At 35.4% G+C, this 20890-nt stretch overlaps 1 protein-coding gene across 3 annotated transcripts in view; it reads right to left on the bottom strand.

Annotated features, from left to right (window-relative positions):
* The window catches only part of Stag1 (stromal antigen 1), a 371976-nt gene that overhangs the window by 244416 nt on the left and 106670 nt on the right, over positions 1–20890 (bottom strand). For all 3 annotated transcript variants that reach the window (XM_032910192.1, XM_032910191.1, XM_032910190.1), the window contains one exon: positions 11960–12124. In XM_032910192.1, coding sequence (XP_032766083.1) covers positions 11960–12124 — 165 coding nt within the window. The remainder of the gene's footprint in view (positions 1–11959; positions 12125–20890) is intronic.

The following is a 20890-nucleotide window of genomic DNA, read 5'->3' as shown; positions in this document are numbered from 1 at the left end:
TCTCGTTCTACTAATCCTAGTATCTGAGAAACTAAGGCAGTAGAAATGCTGTGGGTTTTATGAAATCCTGGAATACACAGTGAGCTCCCAAAAGAAAAGGGTGGAAGAACAGACAATGGACCCTAATCTGGAATGGGGGGGGGGGAGATTTGCATCTTATGTAGCCAGTAAATACTATGTAACACTTTTTGCCATAGTTTTTAGTAGCATTACTCTTCTTTTGTAAATTCTTATACTGCAATACAGTAATATTATCTGTATACTATGTAATAATTATAGACAACTTTATGTGGTTATTTTATTTTTAGGTTTAAGCTAAAATATTCTTGATAAGCAAAGCCTGGAGTTGTGTTTATTAGTCTTGCCTGGGTTTCACTGTTTGTTTTTTAAATGACACTCTTTGGGAGCATGTTTTTTCCTTTGTCACTGTCCACTGGTGATGCATATACAAAAAGAAACTGACTAGTGGTTTTGCCCCGCCAAATGTCAAGAGTTTACTTTGTTGCTCCTGTGCTCCAACCTAACACTAAAGGCTGCCCTTTTCATAGAGCGCTCACAATACAGGCCACACATAATGCAAGTCTCATATATAGTTTTGCTTCTTGATGCACAGCAACTGCTAACCAGCTTTGGCCAAGGCAATGTAGTGAATTCTTGCTATCCATTGGACCACAATGCTACCTTTTCCAATAAAATCATGATTCTGGCCTGGTGAAGAGAAACTGCCCTCCTAAGTTTGGCTTCCTAAGAGAACTCTCCGTCAAGCTTTGGGTATATTTCAGGGTCTTTCTCAAATGATAACTTAGTGATAATTTTAAAATTTTTACCAACTTAAAGACTAGTTTCTGGATCTTTATTAAACTGAGATTTGGCTGTCCCACGAGCACCCTAAAAAATGGCATCAGTTTAGATGTGTATATGCAAATGAATAGATAATGAAAACGTAGTGTACTGTAGTGGCTAAAATCTTCCTTTGGAAGATTAGTTAGTTTGGTCTTAACCACTGAGACACTCTTCAGGCCCAGTTCTATTCTTTTTAGATCTGTAACTAGTAAGTAAATATATATGAACTGAAATTGTACTCGGTTGTGAAAAAATGAAAGTCTAAAGATTGCATGGATGGTAGTAAACGCAGAGAATCATGGCTCCAAAAGGTACTGAGAAGTAGTAACCTTAAGTGACTTGCTCTAATAGGAAATTTATACCACCTTTTTAGGGCTCAGGAAACATCATGGGGAAATGAGCAGTAAGAATCTAAAGATTGGAAAAAAAGACTAAAAAAATTTTAAAAATTCTTTTTGGGCAACTTCACAGAACCTAGCATTACCTGTGCTAAGCCTGTAAAAGACTAAGTCTTCCAGCAGTCAATCACAGAACAAAGAGGGGCGCAAAGGGCAACCCTCCCAGATGAACTATATGAGTTATTATATGATTCTAGAGGACGCCTGCTGTGGCTTTCTGCTGTACATGAACTGGTAATCCCATCAGCCCCCAAAAGACAGTTCCAAAACCATGTTCACAGGCCCTTGTTAAAAATCAAAGGTTCATAATATAAACATATATGAAGGCAGGAAATAGGGCTTACAGGGAGGAAGGAGAGAAAAACTGGGGGTTGGGAGTGAGAACAATCCAGATTGTTTGTACTTAGTTGTGAAAAAAACAAAATTAATTAGTAAAATAAATTAGAATGATAATCCTATTAGGTTACAATAAAAGCTGCCTAGCCTTAGTTGCTCTCATACTTTGGGTTTCAAATAACGGCTCTTCATTTTAACTTACAGCATTTTTAACCTTCTTATACAATTTTGTCTACTAGATCTTCATAGTAGTACTTTCCTAAATCAATAGTTAGGATTCTAGCCCATTCCAACTCAATAGAAACTGGTAGTGCCCCTATCCGCTTTTGATCAGACAGCCAAAGAGTTCTTTTCCTTCCATATAGGCACATTAAACATCCAATGTTTGCTGGAATATGAAAAATATGTATTTGCTTTTTTTAATCCCTTCAAATTGAAGGATGGAAACTATATAATGCCTAAAATGTGAAAAATTTTCAGATAAGTATTGGAATAGGACATCATGTGATTACTAAACACACACACACACACACACACACACACACACACACACACACACACACACACACACACACACAACTAGCCACAAGCAAAGTTTCTGCTGCTTGGATGAAATAACATGACAACCAAGTAGATTGGAAAAGAGTTTATTTGGCTTACATTTCCACACTGTAGTCTATCACTGAAGGAAGTCAGGACAGAAACTCAAGCGGGGCAGAAACCTGGAGGTAGAAGTTGACACAAAGAACCAGGAGAGGTGCTGCTTACTGACTTGTTCATCATGACATGCTCAGTCTGCCACCAACAGTGGTCCCCCCACCTTGTTGATCACTAATTAAGAAAATGCCCTTCAGGCTTACCTATAGCCCAATCTTATGGAGGCATTTTCATAGATGACACTAGCTGGTGTCATGCTGACATAAAACTGGCCAGGACACAGACTGATACCAAAATGGTCAGTTGTGATGACCTTTATCTTTTGTTTCATTATGAAAGCAGCTCCATATCATGAGCCTTTTATAACTGCTACTTTCCTTCCAACATGTTATCTGATAGTATGGCACATCTAGAAAAAAGGAGCAAAATCCTATCAGGAAGAAAGAAACACTCCTGTAATTCCCACCCCTTTAATTTATGAATTAGCCTCTTTATGAAATTCACCGATTAAAGTGAGCTTTCCAAGGTAAATTTTACACTTTACTTAACTCATTCTTTAAATAATAAACCCCACTGCAACATCCCATAGTCACTTGCTCAACAATGTTCACAGAAGCTTCATTCCTAATAGCTAGAAAATGGAAACAACCTGATCCTCACCTGCAAGATGGATAAAAAGGGAGGTTCATTTACACAATGGAATATTATTCAGCTATTCAAATGAACACATCGTGAATTCTGCAAACAAATGAATGGAACTTAAGAATATCATCCTGAGTGAGGTAACCCAGTTCCAAAATAACATGCATGGTATGTACTCACTTATAAGCAGATATTAGCCACTTATAAGTAGTAACATTTTACATACAGGTAACATGTTACATTCCACAGACCCAAAGAAGCTAAACCAGAAGGAAGATCCAAGCAAGGAAGCTTGAATCTCACTTAGAATGGGGGATAAAATAGTCATAAGAGGCAGATGGAGGGAGGGAACTTGGATGGGGGAGGGGAGGAGGTTCTGGGTCAGGTTGGGGGGTGGGGGGTATGACAGGAGAGACGGCTATATGGCCATGAAAGTGAATGGAAATCTGCAACTGACAAGGGTGATGTGGGGGGCATCTCCAGGACAAGACAGAGACCTGGGATAAGGAAGGCACCCAAGAATCAATGAAGCCATGACTCAAAACACTGGAGATATAGAACCTGAAGAGGCCACCTCCTATAACCAGGCAGGAACCCCAGTGGAACAATAAAGAGAACAACCCACCCAAAAAACCTTTAACCCAAAATTTATTCTGTCTAAATGGGGGATGGAACAGAGACTAAGGGAATGGCTAATCAATAACTGGTCCAACTTAAGACCCATTCCATGGGCAAGTACCAATCTCCAACACTATTAATGATACTGTTAGGCTTACAGACAGGAGCATGTTGTCCTCTGAGAGGCTCCACCCAGCATCTGACTCAGAAACAGACACCTAGAGCCAAACAGTGAAGGAAGCTTGGATACTCTCATAGAAGAATAGGAGGAAGGATTGTGGGCCCTGAAGATGATAGAAACTCAACAAGAAGACCAACAGAATCAACTAACCTGGACCCTTAGGGCTGAATTACCAAGCAAAGAACATTTACAGGTTTGACCTACATAGATGCGCAACTTAGTCTTCATGTGGGTCCCAAACAACTATAACAGGAACTATTCCAAAAGCTGTTCTCTGTACTCAGGATATGTTCTACTAGCTGGGCTGCCTTGTCTGACCTTTCTGGAAGAAGAAGTGCATATCCTTGCAGAGACTTGAAGTATCAAGGTGGGAGGGATACTGGGGAGGGAGAGACATGCTCAGAAGAAAAGGGAAGGAGGAAAGGGGGAGGATTGTGGAAGGGAGTTACCAGGAAAGGAGCAGTGAGCGGGATGCAAAATGAATATGTAAAAAGTAAAATTAAATAAATAAACCCCATTCCTTATTTAAAAAGTATAAAAATATATTTTAACAATATTTGACCAGAAAGTAGAAATACTTTCCTAACAGGAAAATTCATTACTACTGGTACACTCACTAGAGATTGGGAATGAACTCATTAGTTTGTGTGGAGATGGTAATAAAGTTAATAGGTATGATGCCAGAGGTTCTTTGGTATTGATACAGAATGCAATGATTTAAGAGTTAAGAATTTTTATTTAATCTATCATATGAGAAATAAATATACTGACACTACTACTCTACTTTGCTCCAAAACTCCTGGAAGCTTTTGGAAGCTATACTAATAAAGAGAGTAGACATACATATCTTTATAGAATTCAGGGGATATCCTTTTCTGTAAGCCAAATTTATATCATGGCCATTAAGACCACGTTATTTGGGACCCACATAACCCACATTCTCAGTATCCAATGTAGATAATGACATCTCAAGGTAACACAGACTAAGTAACCACACTCCACCTTCAAAGGCAGTGTAGACGAATCATGTGTGTCACAGCTTGGACACTGTGATTACTGAAGTATCTCAACTTGCAGAGAAGCTCAGTGGTCGGTAATAACCAGTACCAGTGAGAACAAAATGCATGATTATTCTACTAATGTACTATTTGATTTATTCAATAGCTAAAACTCTAACCTGATAGATAAAACTTGATTTAGGGAGACAGAGAAAAAAGTTATATTTTCTCATAGTTTTCAGATCCAGACTAATTTACACATACGACTCTGAATGAAGAGAGGAACAAACCCCTAGAGAAGGACTTTCTAGAAACTATATTACTGTATTAGTGTATCTCCCTTTAGGAGTGTTATGTGTTCTCAAAAGGAGTCATCTACACTTTCCTATAGTGACAGACATTGCGTGAAGGTTCTTAATGACCATGTTATCCAATTAGAGCATGCCAGTTAATAGATAGACATTACTGCTATTCTGTTCCAAATATGCTAACCACATGTCATCTATAAATACTTTCTAAAATTACTACAAACCAGATTAGAACTTTGTCCACTTTGGTGTGTCTCAAGTAAACCGAGACACACACTCTACTATCTGCAAACACTCTACTCTACAAAGGAGTTCTTGGCATCAATCATAACCTACTAATGTTTTCTTCTTGTTGAATAGCTAAGTTGTCATTTCCTAAATGTGTGCTGTAAAGCTGCAAGAGGAAAATTAAAGAATTCTTTTAATTCCTAGGCTACATAAATTAAATCCTCAGTGACAATAACAAGCTTTAAAATACCAAAGATAACTCCCTGCTCCCCTCTCACTAAAATCCATCTGTCAATTTCCAATGTCTCAACACTATTTCCATCTATGTTCATTTTTCCAGATTTTAATATTGACTTCAGTTTAAGGAATCCAGTACTAGGTTCAAATAGCTTTACCAGCAGGAGACAATTCTCTTTGTAGCCCTAGATCAAAGGATTAAGGCTAAAGCCTAGCAAACAGTAAGAAATCATCTCAACATATATTCAGTTTGTTTTAGCAGCTTAGAAATGAACTTTTTCATAAAGAGTTTTGCTTTATTATGTTCAAAGCTAAAGAATAAAGTGAGAACATATTCAATCTAAGCTAAATAGTCTTTTTTAAAAGAAATCTCATTATACATGGACATACACTATTTGTTCACATATTCATTTATTTTGATTTTCCAGACACAATCTCACTTAGTTCTGTAGCCTAGTTTTTCCTTGAATGCAAAACGTTCGTGTCTCCAGCATCTTTTTGCTGTTGTGATAGCAAGTGCTACTGCATCTCATTTCATGTGACATTTACTACTGCTAAGATCCTTCCTGACAATATATAAAAGAGCACTTTAGACAGAAGCAAAAATACTTACGTTCTTCCTTTAAAGTAAAACTAGAACACACCATTGCATATATTTAAATATCTACAAACAATGTGAATGTTTACATGTACCTAAAAAAAGTTAATTTTTCCTAAAACATACTTAATGGAATAAAAAGCTCTGTGTGTGTGTGTGTGTGTGTGTGTGTGTGTGTGTGTGTGTGTGTGTGTGAACAATCATTCATAGTTGCGTATACATATGACTACTAGTTTCAAGCAATAATGATAACTTCTTTCCTTAGTCTACCCAAGACTATCTACATACAATGTGATACAAAATACCTTAAGGGAAAAAAAATATTATCAAAACTCACCAGTTACTTTAAGACTTGAAATTAGCAAGACTACAAAATGTTTTATAATAGCAATGTGTTCAGTAAAAGTTTAAATAAGGAAAAAAACAGGTACCTTTTTGGATATAATACAACAACGTGGTGAGAAAAGTTACTACTTATGTAGTGAACAAGGAAAGACTCTTACACGTGCTAAGGAAGTTCCCTACCACCAAGCTACACCCTTGGATCTCAGAAAACTGTTAATCTGAGTTGATAACCCTTCATAACTCCAATTCTAAGTAACTTAAACATAACCTATTTTTAACCTATGACTAATAAGAAGCTTTTGTAATATGTTTTGGAGAAGCTAGAAACAAAACCATTGTTGTATACCTTTTCTGTGGTTACTTTAAAAATAACTACAGTGTGGCAAATGCACGTTCTCTTTTAAGCCATACATTCAAGTAAGGAAGCAAATCTGTAGCCAAAGACTACATTTCTAGGTTCCCTTTAAAGTAAGTTCCTATCAATGGAATGGAACAAAAGGGACAAAATACATCTAAATAAGTACTGTTTTTTGGGGTCTCATTTTTGTTGTTTTTTGGGTTTTTTAATATTTATTATTTATTTATTTATTTATTTATTTATTTATTTATTTATTTTTAACTGACTACCTACAGATGACATGGAGCCTCTTACATTGGGAAAAGCCAGAAATTAGAAGAAACTTATGTGAATTACCTTATGAAGATGAAAAAAATACAAAACCAACCACTAGTTCTCATAAAAGTTAAACAAAATGAGAAATTATCTAATACAACTAGTTACTTGTCTTAAGATCTTAAATTTTGTTTTAACAGCACAGGAGTATCAGTGTGGATAATTTTTCCTCCATTATAAAACTGAAAAGCTCATGAATGTCACTTCTCCATAAGATCTTTCAAAAACCGGTTGGTATCTGACTCCAATCTCTTAATACCTACCAATCATCATCAAAATTGCTCCAAGAAAGAAACTGACAAAAATGTAAACATGATCAAGCAAATTATGCTAACTATTCCTATTGCTATATAAAACCATGAGTTTCCTATTTAATTTTTGGAGAGAGAGGGCTCATGTGAGGTCAGAAGACAAATTGCAAGATTAAACTGTGTCTGTCCCCTTATCACGTGGATTCTGGAGGCCAAATTTAGTTCATCAGGTTTCACGGCTAGGAGCTTATACAAGTTGAGCCACGTCACTTTTTAATGTTAATTTTCTGTAAAAGAACCCTGATATTCTCAGTTTTAACACTATAGGAAATTTTCCCTTGAAATTTTAATACAAACATGTTCATCTTCTGTGAATATGGCTACATCTGTTCTTTGCAATTACTACAGCTTTTCACTTTTGTTGTTTTCATATTTTGTTTGGCTTTTCATTATTGTTGGTTTAAGACACTGGCTATGGATTCCATACAGCAAGTAATAAGCAGTAATGATAAATAATGCTTGGCCCAGGGACAATGTCTGTATTTCACTATGAAAAAGACACATTGAGAATTGTGTGGTCTTGAGGAACATTAACATTTACTGTCAACAGAAGTTCCTTGTTTTCCCCATTCATAAAGTTTTTACAATGAGTATGAAATAATTTTTATACAGACTCAATACCAATTCAGATAGTATATATCTTTTCCTGTAACATGATTATCTGACACATTATAGTACAAGATTGTCTAATATCAATCCATCCTTGCATTTCTGACATAAATTTGCATTGTCTTATTATTATCTTCTTTCCTTCTCTGGGCTACATTCTATGCAAATGTCTAAAGAAAAGTTATTCTTGAATATTTTCATACAATGATCCCACTAATTTTTTAAACAATATATTTCAACAATTTATTTTCAGCCTTTAAGACTGGTTCTATTTTTTAATCTGTTTTTGTTTGATTTATTCACTATTTTAATTAATTAAATGATTATTTATTTATTAATTTATTTTTGGTCTAAATATTTAGGTAATTTTTATAACTATGAATAATAAGTGTAACAGGAACACTGAAAGACAGCTTGAGATATATGATATTCAATTATTTTTCTCACTGCGGTGACAAGGTTCCTAAAGGAAATACTGTAAGAGAGGAAAATTTTATTTTAGCTTTCAGTCTCAGAGAATTTCAGCTTTATTGATGAGAAAGGCAGAGAAGAGGTCATGGCAGTAGGAGTCAGCAGCAGAGACGTGTTCACATGGTAGCTAATCAAAAAGGACAAGAGCAAGCTGAAACCAGGAAACATTTAACGTCCCACCTAATAGGTACTAACTGTGGCAAGCAGGGCTTATATGCTAAGGGCTGCATAACCTCCAAAGCATCACCACTAGTGACAAGAAGCAGCTCTGAAACATTAGTCTTTTAAGGACATATCAGATTAGTACTGTACTAGATGATGATTATAAGCCTACACCTATCTAGTAGCACTTGAGCTTTAACTGTAGGCAAGGATAGTAAAAACCTTACTTTTGAGACAAATCTGTATATTCTCATTTCTTAGGAAGTAATTTAAGTTCTTTTAACCTACAAATGTTGAGTTCCTGAATACCACCAAGTTCTTCTCTATTAAAACCCAAATCTGTTCATTATAGTATTCTATAAAAAATACATAAACATTTTTTCCAAATTCATTGACATCATGTAATCCCTCAGTCCAACATGTATGTCTGAGGTAGGATATTGCTCTAATTTCATGCTCCTCCAGCCTCAGTCTTTGGTTAGAGGAGTACAAGACCATGCACAGCTTTTATACTCTCTACAGGACAGTTTGTCATGGCATTATGTTTGAAGTGGATAGGCAATAAATAATGAAATTAATAAAAGGTCCTTCTCAATCTTGTAAGCATTCATGCTCTTGGATAGGGAACGACACAAGAAAATTTGTTACAAAACAATTCCACATTTACACTTTAAATATAATAAAAATGATCAAATATACTACTTTTAGGAGATATTGTCTACAAACAATATTAAGATATACTGAATAAATCACAGCCAGAGTGTATAAGCAAAAAAACAAATAAATTTGAAAAATCAGAAGGCAAATAAATACAAAATAAAATGCCACCAATAGGTTGCAAGGTTAAAAACAAAATGACCAAAGTTTATATATTAATCTCAATATACCAAGAAAAATATGAGTGCTAATTATTTTAAAAGTTTTTAAAATAGTGAATAAAAGTTGAAAAGAAAGCAATAAAATTATACTCAAAATATTACATCAAAATCAAATTCTGAAGGATATAGTGTCCTAATAATCCATATTCAGAAAATGTGGTAGAAAAGTGATGTTAGAGTAATATATAAAATATTACCTTGATTAAGAATTTGTTTAAAATAAATATAGCATTTTGCTCATATAACATTATTTTGTGGCTGGGTAGATAGGTCGTTTGATAAAGTGGCTGCTATATGTGTCAAAGAATGTGGGTTCAATCCCTAGAGCCCCCATTACACATGATGATAGGACTCAAAAGATGGCTCAGGAGTAAAGAGTGCTTGCTGTGTGGTTCCCAGAAACCACATCAGCTGGATCACAACTTCCGCTCCAAGGATGTATGCTGCTTGCTTTCTGGGTTCCCAGCCATCTAAACTCCTATGTTCACACTCCACTACCACACACATACACAAAACTAACAACATCAACCTTACAAAAGTATACATACTACCACGACTAGCCAGTTTGGTAAAAAAATTTTAAAAGGCTTTATTAATATTAATTTTAATGTCCACTTATGACGTTTTAAAATATTTATAATATGTGCTTTTACATAAAAATGCAGAATTTCTGAGAATATTAAATTTATGTAAATTCATGTTTACATAATTCTTCCCTAATTCTTATGTTTTTCTTTCTAGTCAAAATTGAGAAGACTATAGCCTGTTAATATTTTTCTCTCAAAGTCTAATGAATATATGTTCAAACTTAATGGCCAAGACACTTGGTTTTTAAAATACGCTAATATACAGACCATCATTTACTGCTTCAGAACTGGAAATTCAATAGTTGTTGTGCAACTTAGAATTTTACCAATATAATCCCACATTGTTGGTGGTCACACAATGCAAAGACCAATGTACATATCAATTTATAAAAAAGACAATATAAATTAAATTCCTTTAAGAGCTTTAAAATAAAATGGAAATAAAAAATAAAGACAAACTAATAACAAACTGTATTGGTCCTGAGTGTTAACTCTAGCTCATAAATTACTAACATGCTTTTCAGACTTAAATTGAAATGCAATTTTAAAATGAGCAAATGAGAAATTAAACAAAAATTCAGCTTAATGTTAATAATTGGTTATCAAGAAAATAAAAATTAACATAATAATTGATACTTTCTTAAATTATCAATTAAGTTTGAAATACAAAACACCAGTACAAAGAAATTGAAACTGAAAAGTTAGTTTGTTTGTTTTTCAAGACTGTTTCTTTCTGTAGCCTTAGCTGTCCTAGAATGAGCTCTAAGTACCAGGCCAGTAAACAAACTCACAGATCTGTCTACCTCCTGAATGCTGAAATTAAAGGCATAGGCCACCACTGCCCAGTTACACTCCTTTTTTTTTTAATTACTGGATTATTTATATGTTCTTCTGGAAGAGCCACCCTATGAAGCAGAAGCTATCCTCAAGCTCATAAGCCTCCTGCCTAGCCACCAGAGTGCTAGATTTCAAATTTGTATTTAATACGCGGCATATTCAACTAAACACACCTTCAAGTTATATATGCATTTTATTAATTCCTCCACTTCGTGTGAAGAGTAAAAGTTGAAATTATTGGAAATATGGTATTTATGTATAATTTTAAGAAAATAGGCCCTGAAGCAAAAAACAAAATCCATTTTTTTAATGTATGTACAAAGACTAACGTGATGAGTATAGCTTGATAGTAAAAAATAATGTAGCACGTTAAAGGAGTGGTCAAATAACTCTGGTTTATATTTTTAATGAAGTCATCAATAAAATCAAGGATCATTTTATTTTATTGTTGAAGAAATGAAATATAAGAGACCCTAAGTAGATTACTAAAATATAAAAATAAAATGTGAAAAACAGTAAAAATATCACCCTAAGCTAAGGAAATAACTCAATATATAAAGTGCTTATTATATAATCATAAGGATCTGAGTCTCCAAACATCCCCCACAGCACACACACACAGACAAACTGCTCTCAATACTCTAAAATCCACGTTACACATATCAAATCAAGGTCAAAACTACATCAAGACAATACAAATTCTCTTGGGCATTTCCTACTATCATTTTCTTCAGTGTAACTGAAAGAATACCTTGGTAATAAACAAATGTCCTTTATAAGCTAAACCGAAACACACAGCCCACAAAGAATAACATTTGGCTCAGCCAAAACTTAGCCAAAACTTACAGAGGTTGGAGGAACGACTAAGTAGTAGAGTGCATGCTCAGAGGAATCAAGATGCTGGGTAGAAAAGGTACCATCAAAAACATACAGACACTGACACACACAATCCACGTGAAGTGTCAATGTGCACACTAGCAGATTCCATATACATTATTGGTTGCCTTGCTTTACACAGGAAATAAAAACATGTAAGAATTACCTGCATTGCACTCTTCCCCAGCTTCACCACCTCAAATAAGGTGACAGGATCCCCTTCGCCGTTCTGTTGAGGGTGCCCATTAGCTCTTCCGCGACCTGTTCCTCTAATTCCAGCTTCAATTCTGCTCTTTTCTCCTGGAGATTTTCGAGGTTTCTTATTTGTTGACTGAATAAAAAGATTAAAAAAATGCATTAAATACAAACTTTCTTGTTTTATATACACATAAATCTTAAATTGTTTGATCAAATAATGGTGTTTTGATACTACAGGTCAAAGATCAATCCTTAAACAAGATCAATTTAATATTTTCAATGACCAAAAAATTACAATAAAAACATTGAAATTGAAGAGTTATTAAAATAAAATTTTAAATGTGATTAGATTTTTTATATGGCAATGTTTAATGGTTTAATTATATCTATTTTTGACATTACCAAATTTTTATCTTCCTTTATACACTCTCCTGAACTTTGAGAGCCTAGTTTACTAAAACACTCCTAGGAAATTCTGTATTTCCAATTTTGTTGATGAATTACTCAAAAAAATATTTTGTTTTTTCAACAAATACTCTAAGTGGGCACTCTTGAAGCTGGTCAAGATAATGGGCATACGACAAAGTCAAAACAGTTCTGTTCTGACACAGCCTAAATTATCACTACCCTCCTGCCACAGTTATTTCCCCCTTTTGGTTTTCCCAGACATAATCTCATTTAGTCCAAGTTAACCTCAAACTCACTATGTAACTGAAAAACAACAACAACAACATCAACAACAACAACTCTAAACTCCCGATCCTCCACCTCCCAAGTGCTGGTATTACAGGCATTCACCACTGCACTGTTTCTGCAGGGCACTGACAGAACCCAGGGCCTTGTACATGCTAGGCAGACATTCTCCAAATTGAAATGCAGCCCCAGCCCACTAGGTTTTCAACACTCATACTAGCTACTACTATATCCTAAAGCGAGAAGAAATACGAGAAATTTTTCTGTTGCTACTTTATCCAAATCCAGAAATGTTTATTCATTTATGCATCAACTAGTTACATGGTTAATGCTTCATCAAATTAGCCAACATCAATTTTGCTAAATAAAAATTAAGAGAATTTATCAATTACTACTACCTACAGCCTCACTATTTTTCTCTTTTGTTTTTCCCATACACAATCTTATATAAGAGGCTAACCTCAAACACACTATGTAATTAAAAAATCCCTAAAACTTTAAAAAGTCACATGATTTTGTAGCTTATACTATCGCTTTCTATACAATAGTCATTTGCCATTTGGTGTTAATCAGGTCTTGGTTTGGCATTTTTCTTTCCAATAATTATACTTTTTGAGTAATTTATTTTTCATTAGAGCCCTGTTCCAATTACCAATTTTCGGCCTCGTGTCTCCAAATCTATATTTATTTGTCTTCCTCTATGATGCTGGAACATATTCATTGCTATCTGCTGCAGTACTGGCCTTTATAAACAGAGTGTACTGTAGGAACAATACGCAGCATAGCAAGGGAGGGGGTAGGGAGAAACCTCTACAAGATTTGAGTTTTGTCAACTTGTCACAGTTTTAGTGTCATCCTAGCACAATCACAGTCATCAGCTTCCAGTCCTTTTTTTTTAAATTTATTTAATTTTTTTTTTTTTTTTACTTAAGTCATTTCATGTCCCACTCACTGCCTCCCTCCAGGTCACCCCCTCCCACAATCCTTCCCATTTCTTCCTCTGAGCAGGTGGGGGTCCCCCTGGGCAACCTCTATCTCACCCCACCTCCACCAGAGACACTTCAAGTCTGAGAGGATAGGCACTTCCTCTCCCACTGAAGCCAGACAGAGCAGCCCAGCTAGTAGAACAAATCTCACTTACAGCTACAGTTTTTAGGACAGCCCCCGCCCCAGCTGTTCAGGACCCAGATGAAGGTCAAGCTGCACATCTGCTACTTATGAACGGGGAGACTCAGGTCCAGCAGCTGACTCAGACAGATAGAGACACCCACAGCCTAACACTGGATAGAGCCTGGTGACTCTCAGGGAAGAATAGGAGGAAGAATTTCAGGCACTGAAGGGGATAGGAATTCCACAGAAAGACCAACAGAGTTAATGAACCTGGACCCTTGGGGCTCTGAGAGTCTGAACTATTAACCAAACAACATACACAGGCTGCAGCTTCCGCTCTTAAAAAGTAATTTCTTGTTATCTTTCCAGAGACACTTAAGATATGTAGAAACATGATTTCGTTACTTATGCAGACATCTGAAACATTCCATTTCTATTAATATGTTTTATATCTTTAAAAAATCTTGATTTTTTTTTTTTTTGCTTTTTTAGAGTTTGTTCCATGAGAGTGCATAAATTTTAGCCATTAACTTGTTGATGGACAGTTCTTTTACCTCTTTCTTTTTATGCCAGGTGAAGGTAGGGGGTGGCCAAGAAGACCATGCCCCTCTCTAAGAATGTAATAGCAGTTAAAGATTGCTGGGTAAGGAGACTCATGTGCTTCCACACCCTCATATCCTGCACTCCTCCTGAGTATATTATAGGCAGTTAACGGTTGCTGGGAGAGTGACTTTTTAGTAGTTTAGTTGCTTATACCTAAGATCCTCAAATATCTCTAAATGAATGCACTGGTATTCCAAGCTAGATGAGTGGAATCTTATCTTAGATGACCTACCTGTAGTAAATAGATGCTGCATTGTATCCCCCCCTGAAAGATTCACATATTAAATTTTAACAACCAAATATTCACAAACTGAATAGATTAGATTAAAATCAAGGAGAATCCAACTAATGCCCTTGCTTATCTTTTTTAAACATTCCAAAATAACAATTTAACACAGGCTGAATAAAAGACATATTGCAGGGCAGACAGACAGACAGATAGATAGACAGACAGAAAGAAAGAAAGCATGCCCATTAACAAGTAGACTGCTTAGTATTTGGTTGGTCCCAAACTAGAAATAGAACAATTAGCAAATTTTGAGAATACCTAGTTAAATAGATAATGGTTTCAATTTCAAATTTCCTGGTTTGACAACTATGTAAAACTTAAGTGTCATGCCCTAGTTCCTAGAAAATATGCACTTAAGTGTGCAGAGCTCACTTGTTGTCCATAAAATAATAGGGTAGTAGAAAATCCTGAAAACTGGAAGTATCCATAACTGTAAAAGCACTAAACAAAGGGGAAATTTACAGTAACCATAAAATGGATAATAGTAATGCCAACCAACCAGAGCTTCCAGGGACTAAGCCACTACCCAAAGACTATACATGGACTGACCCTGGGCTCCAACCTCATAGGTAGCAATGAATAGCCTAGTAAGAGCACCAGTGGAAGGGGAAGCCCTAGGTCCTGCCAAGACTGAACCCCCAGTGAACGGGATTGTTGGGGGAGGGTGGTAATGGGGAGGAGGGGGGGGAACACCCATATAGAAGGGAGGAGGAGGGATGGGGATGTTGGCCTGGAAACCCCGGGGAAAGGAATAACAATTGAAATGTAAATAAGAAATACCCAATTTAATAAAGATGGAAAAAAAAGAAAGTGCAATAAATGTTTAATAGATTAAAAAAATTAAAATATTCAATGTGGGAAAATGAACTTACTTTACGTTGATGATGGGTCTTTAAATTGAAGTAATTATTGAAGGAAAACATTTAGTGCATCCCAATTTACACATGCATCCTATAAACCATAAATTCCAGTCGTGTGTGTGTGTGTGTGTGTGTGTGTGTGTGTGTGTATGCACTTGAATGAAATGCACACTAAAAACAAAAAAGATGTATTCATAGATATTAATGGATTTATAGCTAACAGTCATACCAGAAAACAAATGACAAAATAAATATAGGTATATACAATACTTATATATATAATACAATAAGCAGCAACTTAAAATAACTACTGTTGGGCAGTGGTGGTATCCGCCTTTAATCCCAGAACTCTGTAGGCAGAGGCAGGTGGATCTCTATGAGTTCAAGGCCAGACTATAGGACATCCAGGGTACACAGAGAAACCCTGTTTCAAAAAACAAACAAACAAACAAACAAACAAATAATAGGCAAATTACTTCCCACATAAATAAGCATTCTGCACAGAAGAGTAAGAACAAAAGACACCTGGAAAAAAGTGAATGTGTTTCCATAAAGTTGACAGATGACCTGAGAAACCTTGAATCTAATTTACAAGTAGGTAAAAGGGTTACAATGGAATTTTTCTAGCACTGTGAAAATGATCCTCAAGTGAGTGATCCTCAATATCAGAGGTGGTGCTTTTAGTATTTAAGGATAGTCAAGTCCTTTACATGAAGGAGCATATGAATATGTATATTTGCCTGTTTCTTTAATTCAAATCTTACTTACATAATGTTAATACTGTATAAACAGTTACACGCCTCCCAGCACTGTGATGCCTGAGCTCAAGGCCTTATATATGCAGGCCCCCATCCCTAACCCAGAAGCAATCTTTAATTGATAACAACTTGAAAAGAAAAAAAAAATACTTTTTCCCAGTGGAGTCTTATTAGATTTAAAAAAAAAAAAAAAAAACCACACTTTTTTTTTTTAATTAGATATATTTCTTTACTTACATTTCAAATGTTACTCCCCTTCCCGGTTTGAGAACAGGCTCCGGAACCAGCAGTAGACAAAACAAACCAAATGGTATTTTGGAGGTTTTTGCCTTACAATGTTTTGTCTGGCACTTCTTTTTTTTTTTTTTTTTTTTTTTTTTAACACCTTTCAGATCTATTGTTTTATATTATACTTTACAATTAGTTTTGATGGGCTTTCTGTGTGTGTGAATCTGTGTGTCTCAGCATTTGCATATGTTTCTTGTGGTTTTTCCATGGCACTTTTTCCTTTAATATTTTTAGGAGCTATTTATGTCTGTGTCCTATTCGGGTTTGTTTTTATCTTTATTTTAGATGTTGGTTATATCTTAATGAGGGAAAGAGAGAAAGCAAGGTGATGGATAAAGAAGGAAGGAGGACCTGGGAGGAGTTAGAGGGAGAAAAACTATAAAATATATTATATGAAAATAATCTTTTCCAATTAAAATAAGAAATAAAAGTATAGAGATCAAGTTCTCAAATAAATAACAAGTGGGTAAGTAAATGAGTAAACAACAAATACATCAAGAAATATATGCGTTAAACATGCAGTAGCCTTTAAGAAAAAGCTCATCTATTAAATTTTTATGTTCCAAGCAATACACTGCAGTAAATTTATAATTCAGTTAGTTTGTTCATTCAGAAAAGTGCAAAGAAAAAGATTAAAAACACTGTCATTCAACACTATTTTCTGAGAATATGAGTCTTCAGAGCATCTATGACTACAAGAGAACTTCAACAAGGTCAGAAGTTTTTAAATAGAAGGAGGTGTTGGGGAGGGACATTAGACCCTTACCTGAAGAATGCCTCCTTCCTAATGCTACCCTTGCCCCTGAATTGTAATTCTATATGGTCTCAGTAAGGTGCTAAACACATAGAAGATATAAAGTTCACTAAAGGGGATACTCCATCCACACAGCTACAGGGACTAGTTATCCATGCTAGTAAGAGACTGCTGGTTCAAACTCACAGTCCGGCTCCTTAAGTAAGCCCAATGCACTTAATGGTTCACCAAGAAATAGAAGTATGGTTCTCTGATCCAACACTCATTCTCTATCTGGTACGAGTAGAAGTTAACAAAACACATACCCTTCTCCAGAATCAAATCTTATGGTTCCTAGAAATCCTAGAAAATGGCAATTCTACTTTTTGAATGTATTATATGAAAACACTGCCTACATTCTCACAACAGCATTATAAAGACGGTATCAGTAGGCTTGGATACAAAATGCATGCTCAGGACAACGAAGCTATTAGATATCTCTTACAGTGTTCTGAGCACTGGAAGAAAGAATACTATAATAATGCCCAAGGTGATACTACTGCTTCTTGTGAACTTTCAATTTCAATGCAGATCAGGTTGCTTGACCTTGGATAGGAAAATGCTTAATTTTTCACATGAACTACATCTGGTGACAAGAATAGTTCACTAATGCTTTAAAAGGTGTCAAATATTTTATTTGTTTTCAGACAAAAGTATACTTACTATAGAGACTTTTCACCAATTTACCCCCAAATTTCAAATAGAATATTTCATATTAAAACAAATCTAAAGTTTATATAAAAGCTGAAATACTAAAAGAACTACTACATACACTGTATTAAATTTTTCTAGGTTTCCATAGTCTACCATTCATTTGCTTGTTTGCTTGCCCTCTATCCTCCACTTCTGTGAATCATTTAAAATACAAATGCTAGAGCCCCTAAATAAAAGAATTCTCCTATATACCATGTTCAACTTTCAAAGCTAGATAATTAACATCAAATTCTATCTAATCCACAGAACCTGGAATGTTAAGTATATAGGGTTGTTTCTTCAAAGGAAGGAATCCAAAACCCATTTTCTGTCCAGAGGGCTGGAGTACAAGTGCTTTCTACCCTGGTGACCTTTATGCAGTCTGGCACCAGATGCTCCTCCAGACCCATTCTTGTACACTTGCTTTTCTCAATCTATAGACTGAGGAACCTTACTGAAAGTCTCACATGTAGTTTACAAAGAGTTTCAGTGTAGTCACATCTGATCTTCATTTAACTTACTAAATAAAAATTTATTTATTTAGGAATGCTTTGTTCTGTGTTTGTGATTGAGTTGATCATCACGAGAACAGTTTTCAACAATCTGTGCTGTGTTTAAATGAGCCTAAAGCAAACCAATACCAGTCCTATTCCTGAAGTTTGACCCAACACTGGCTACTGAGTTATGTTATGCTAAACAGCCTGCATGCCTCCCGCAGCTCACCTCTCTGCAGCCTGTGCAGGTCACAAAGGTAGTCCAACACACACACAATGGTAAATGATCCAAACTTAGGTCAAATACACTTAGTTGCCATGCCTCTTTACTTCAATCTAGAATAATATCTCAGTTTCTTTTAATTTAATGAACCCAACGCCCTGAAGACTAGAGTTGGACACTGTTCCAAGTATTGTTTAAACTTTTATGATTAATAGTAAGCTCTTAGTATTCCTTCTGACATTAATTCTCCTATAAATAAGCATAATATAGGGATGGAGGTATTGATCCCCTAAATAAAAGCTATTGGACTCTTCTATGGTGAGCTGGCTGACTGAACAAAAGAATGTCAGACAGACATCCAACCTCCTTTTTATGTTTAGGAAGCACCTGAATGACTGCAGCAGCAACACAGTTCCTAAGGCAGTGGTTCAAAACCTTCCTTAATGCTGTAATCTTTTAATACAGTGATGACTCCCACACATAAAATTATTTCATTGTTACCTCATCTCATAACTGTACTTTTCCTACTATTATGAACTGTAATATAAATATTTTCTATAGTGCAAAATAAATATTTTCTGATGTTTTAAGGTGACCCTGTGGATTTGGCTTCCAATGGACTCGATCCCACAGGTTGAGAACCAGTCTTAAATGTGTGCTCTAGGACATTGCATTTCAGTTTATATGGGCCTCTCTATCATCACAATTCACAGAAAACTCTAGATGATACTGAAGTCTTTTCCATTGGAGCCAGAGGGGCAGTACTTTCCCTGGTGTCCTAGCAGAGAACATTGTAACAAGTACAAAAGAGAGCATACCTTAAGGGGTATAAAAACAATCCTTTAGTTACATGAAAGCCTACTGTACTTACTGTAATTTTCCAACTTCTGACTATATACATAGACTATATGGCATATCTGATGAGCTACATGGGAGACACATTATTTTGCTGTCTCTTCCTAGAGCACAATATTAGCCCAGCCTCCCCCCCCAAAAAAAATTGTTTTCAGTATGTCTTGCTAACTCTAGCTAGTAACAGATCAAGAGAAGCATTAGTGACCACAGAATAGACTGTTATAACAAATACAAAAGGCTGAGACATGACACCCAAGGTAAAAAACAGAAGCAGAACTTCAGAAAGCACACAACAGTAGACATGCAGGGACACTCTCATGGCTTGTTACTGGAAGAGAAGGCACCATAGAAACTGCAAGTTCTTGACATTGGCAAAGGTGCAACCTGAAGAGTGGTAACATGCTGAAGCAGCCAAATAGTGACAAAGCCGACAGCAGCTGCTGGGACACTGACAACAGTCCTTAACAGTAACTTCTGTAAGTTGGTTTTACAAGGTTTCTCATTAAAATTTTGTAATTTAAAAAGTATTTTTGCGAAAAATATATAAAAATAGCTCCTTACCCAAATATGACACTACCTGTGTCCAACCTCCTGTCCTGAATAGTAAGCTCTTCCCGACAGCTGACAATTGACCTTTTTCAACAATGTTTTAACTTTTTCTTTAATTATTTAATGTGTCTGTAGAGAGTACATATAGAGAACAGAGGGCAATTTGTAGGAGTTAGTTTTCTCTTGTCACTTTGTAGAACCCAGATTTTGAACTCAAGATCTCAGGCTTGGCCATGGCAAGTGCTTTGACCTACTGAGCCATCTCACCAGCCCATCCAGAATAAGTTTTAATACAAAGATTTGACAAATTTAAATTCTTCTTTATGGGAATTCTTTCTTTAAAAACATACACATAGACAAGAGGGCAAATTAAAAATGTCTACATGTTATCTCTCTTTACTCAAATGATTCTGCAAATGGATTAAGGAAGGTAAAATACAATTAAATAAAAAAGTACTTGAACTGCTATTATAAAATTTAAAGTGAACCCCTAAAAATTTAGAGTACAGAGACATTTCTGAACCATTTCAGTTGTCACTGTTATTTTAAGGGCACAATATATTATACTAAATGTAAGTTATTAGCAAATTTTCTTATTCACTATATATACTATTATTTATTTACCAGCTATCAATATTATATACCAAACAAGTGAAAAAGTTGATCAGCTACTTTATAACCACAAATGGTG

The sequence above is a fragment of the Rattus rattus genome, chromosome 8, assembly GCF_011064425.1.
Source record: "Rattus rattus isolate New Zealand chromosome 8, Rrattus_CSIRO_v1, whole genome shotgun sequence".
Taxonomy (NCBI): Eukaryota; Metazoa; Chordata; class Mammalia; order Rodentia; family Muridae; genus Rattus; species Rattus rattus.
Note: the sequence above shows the minus strand (reverse complement) of the source record. Positions and strands in the feature narration are given on the sequence as shown.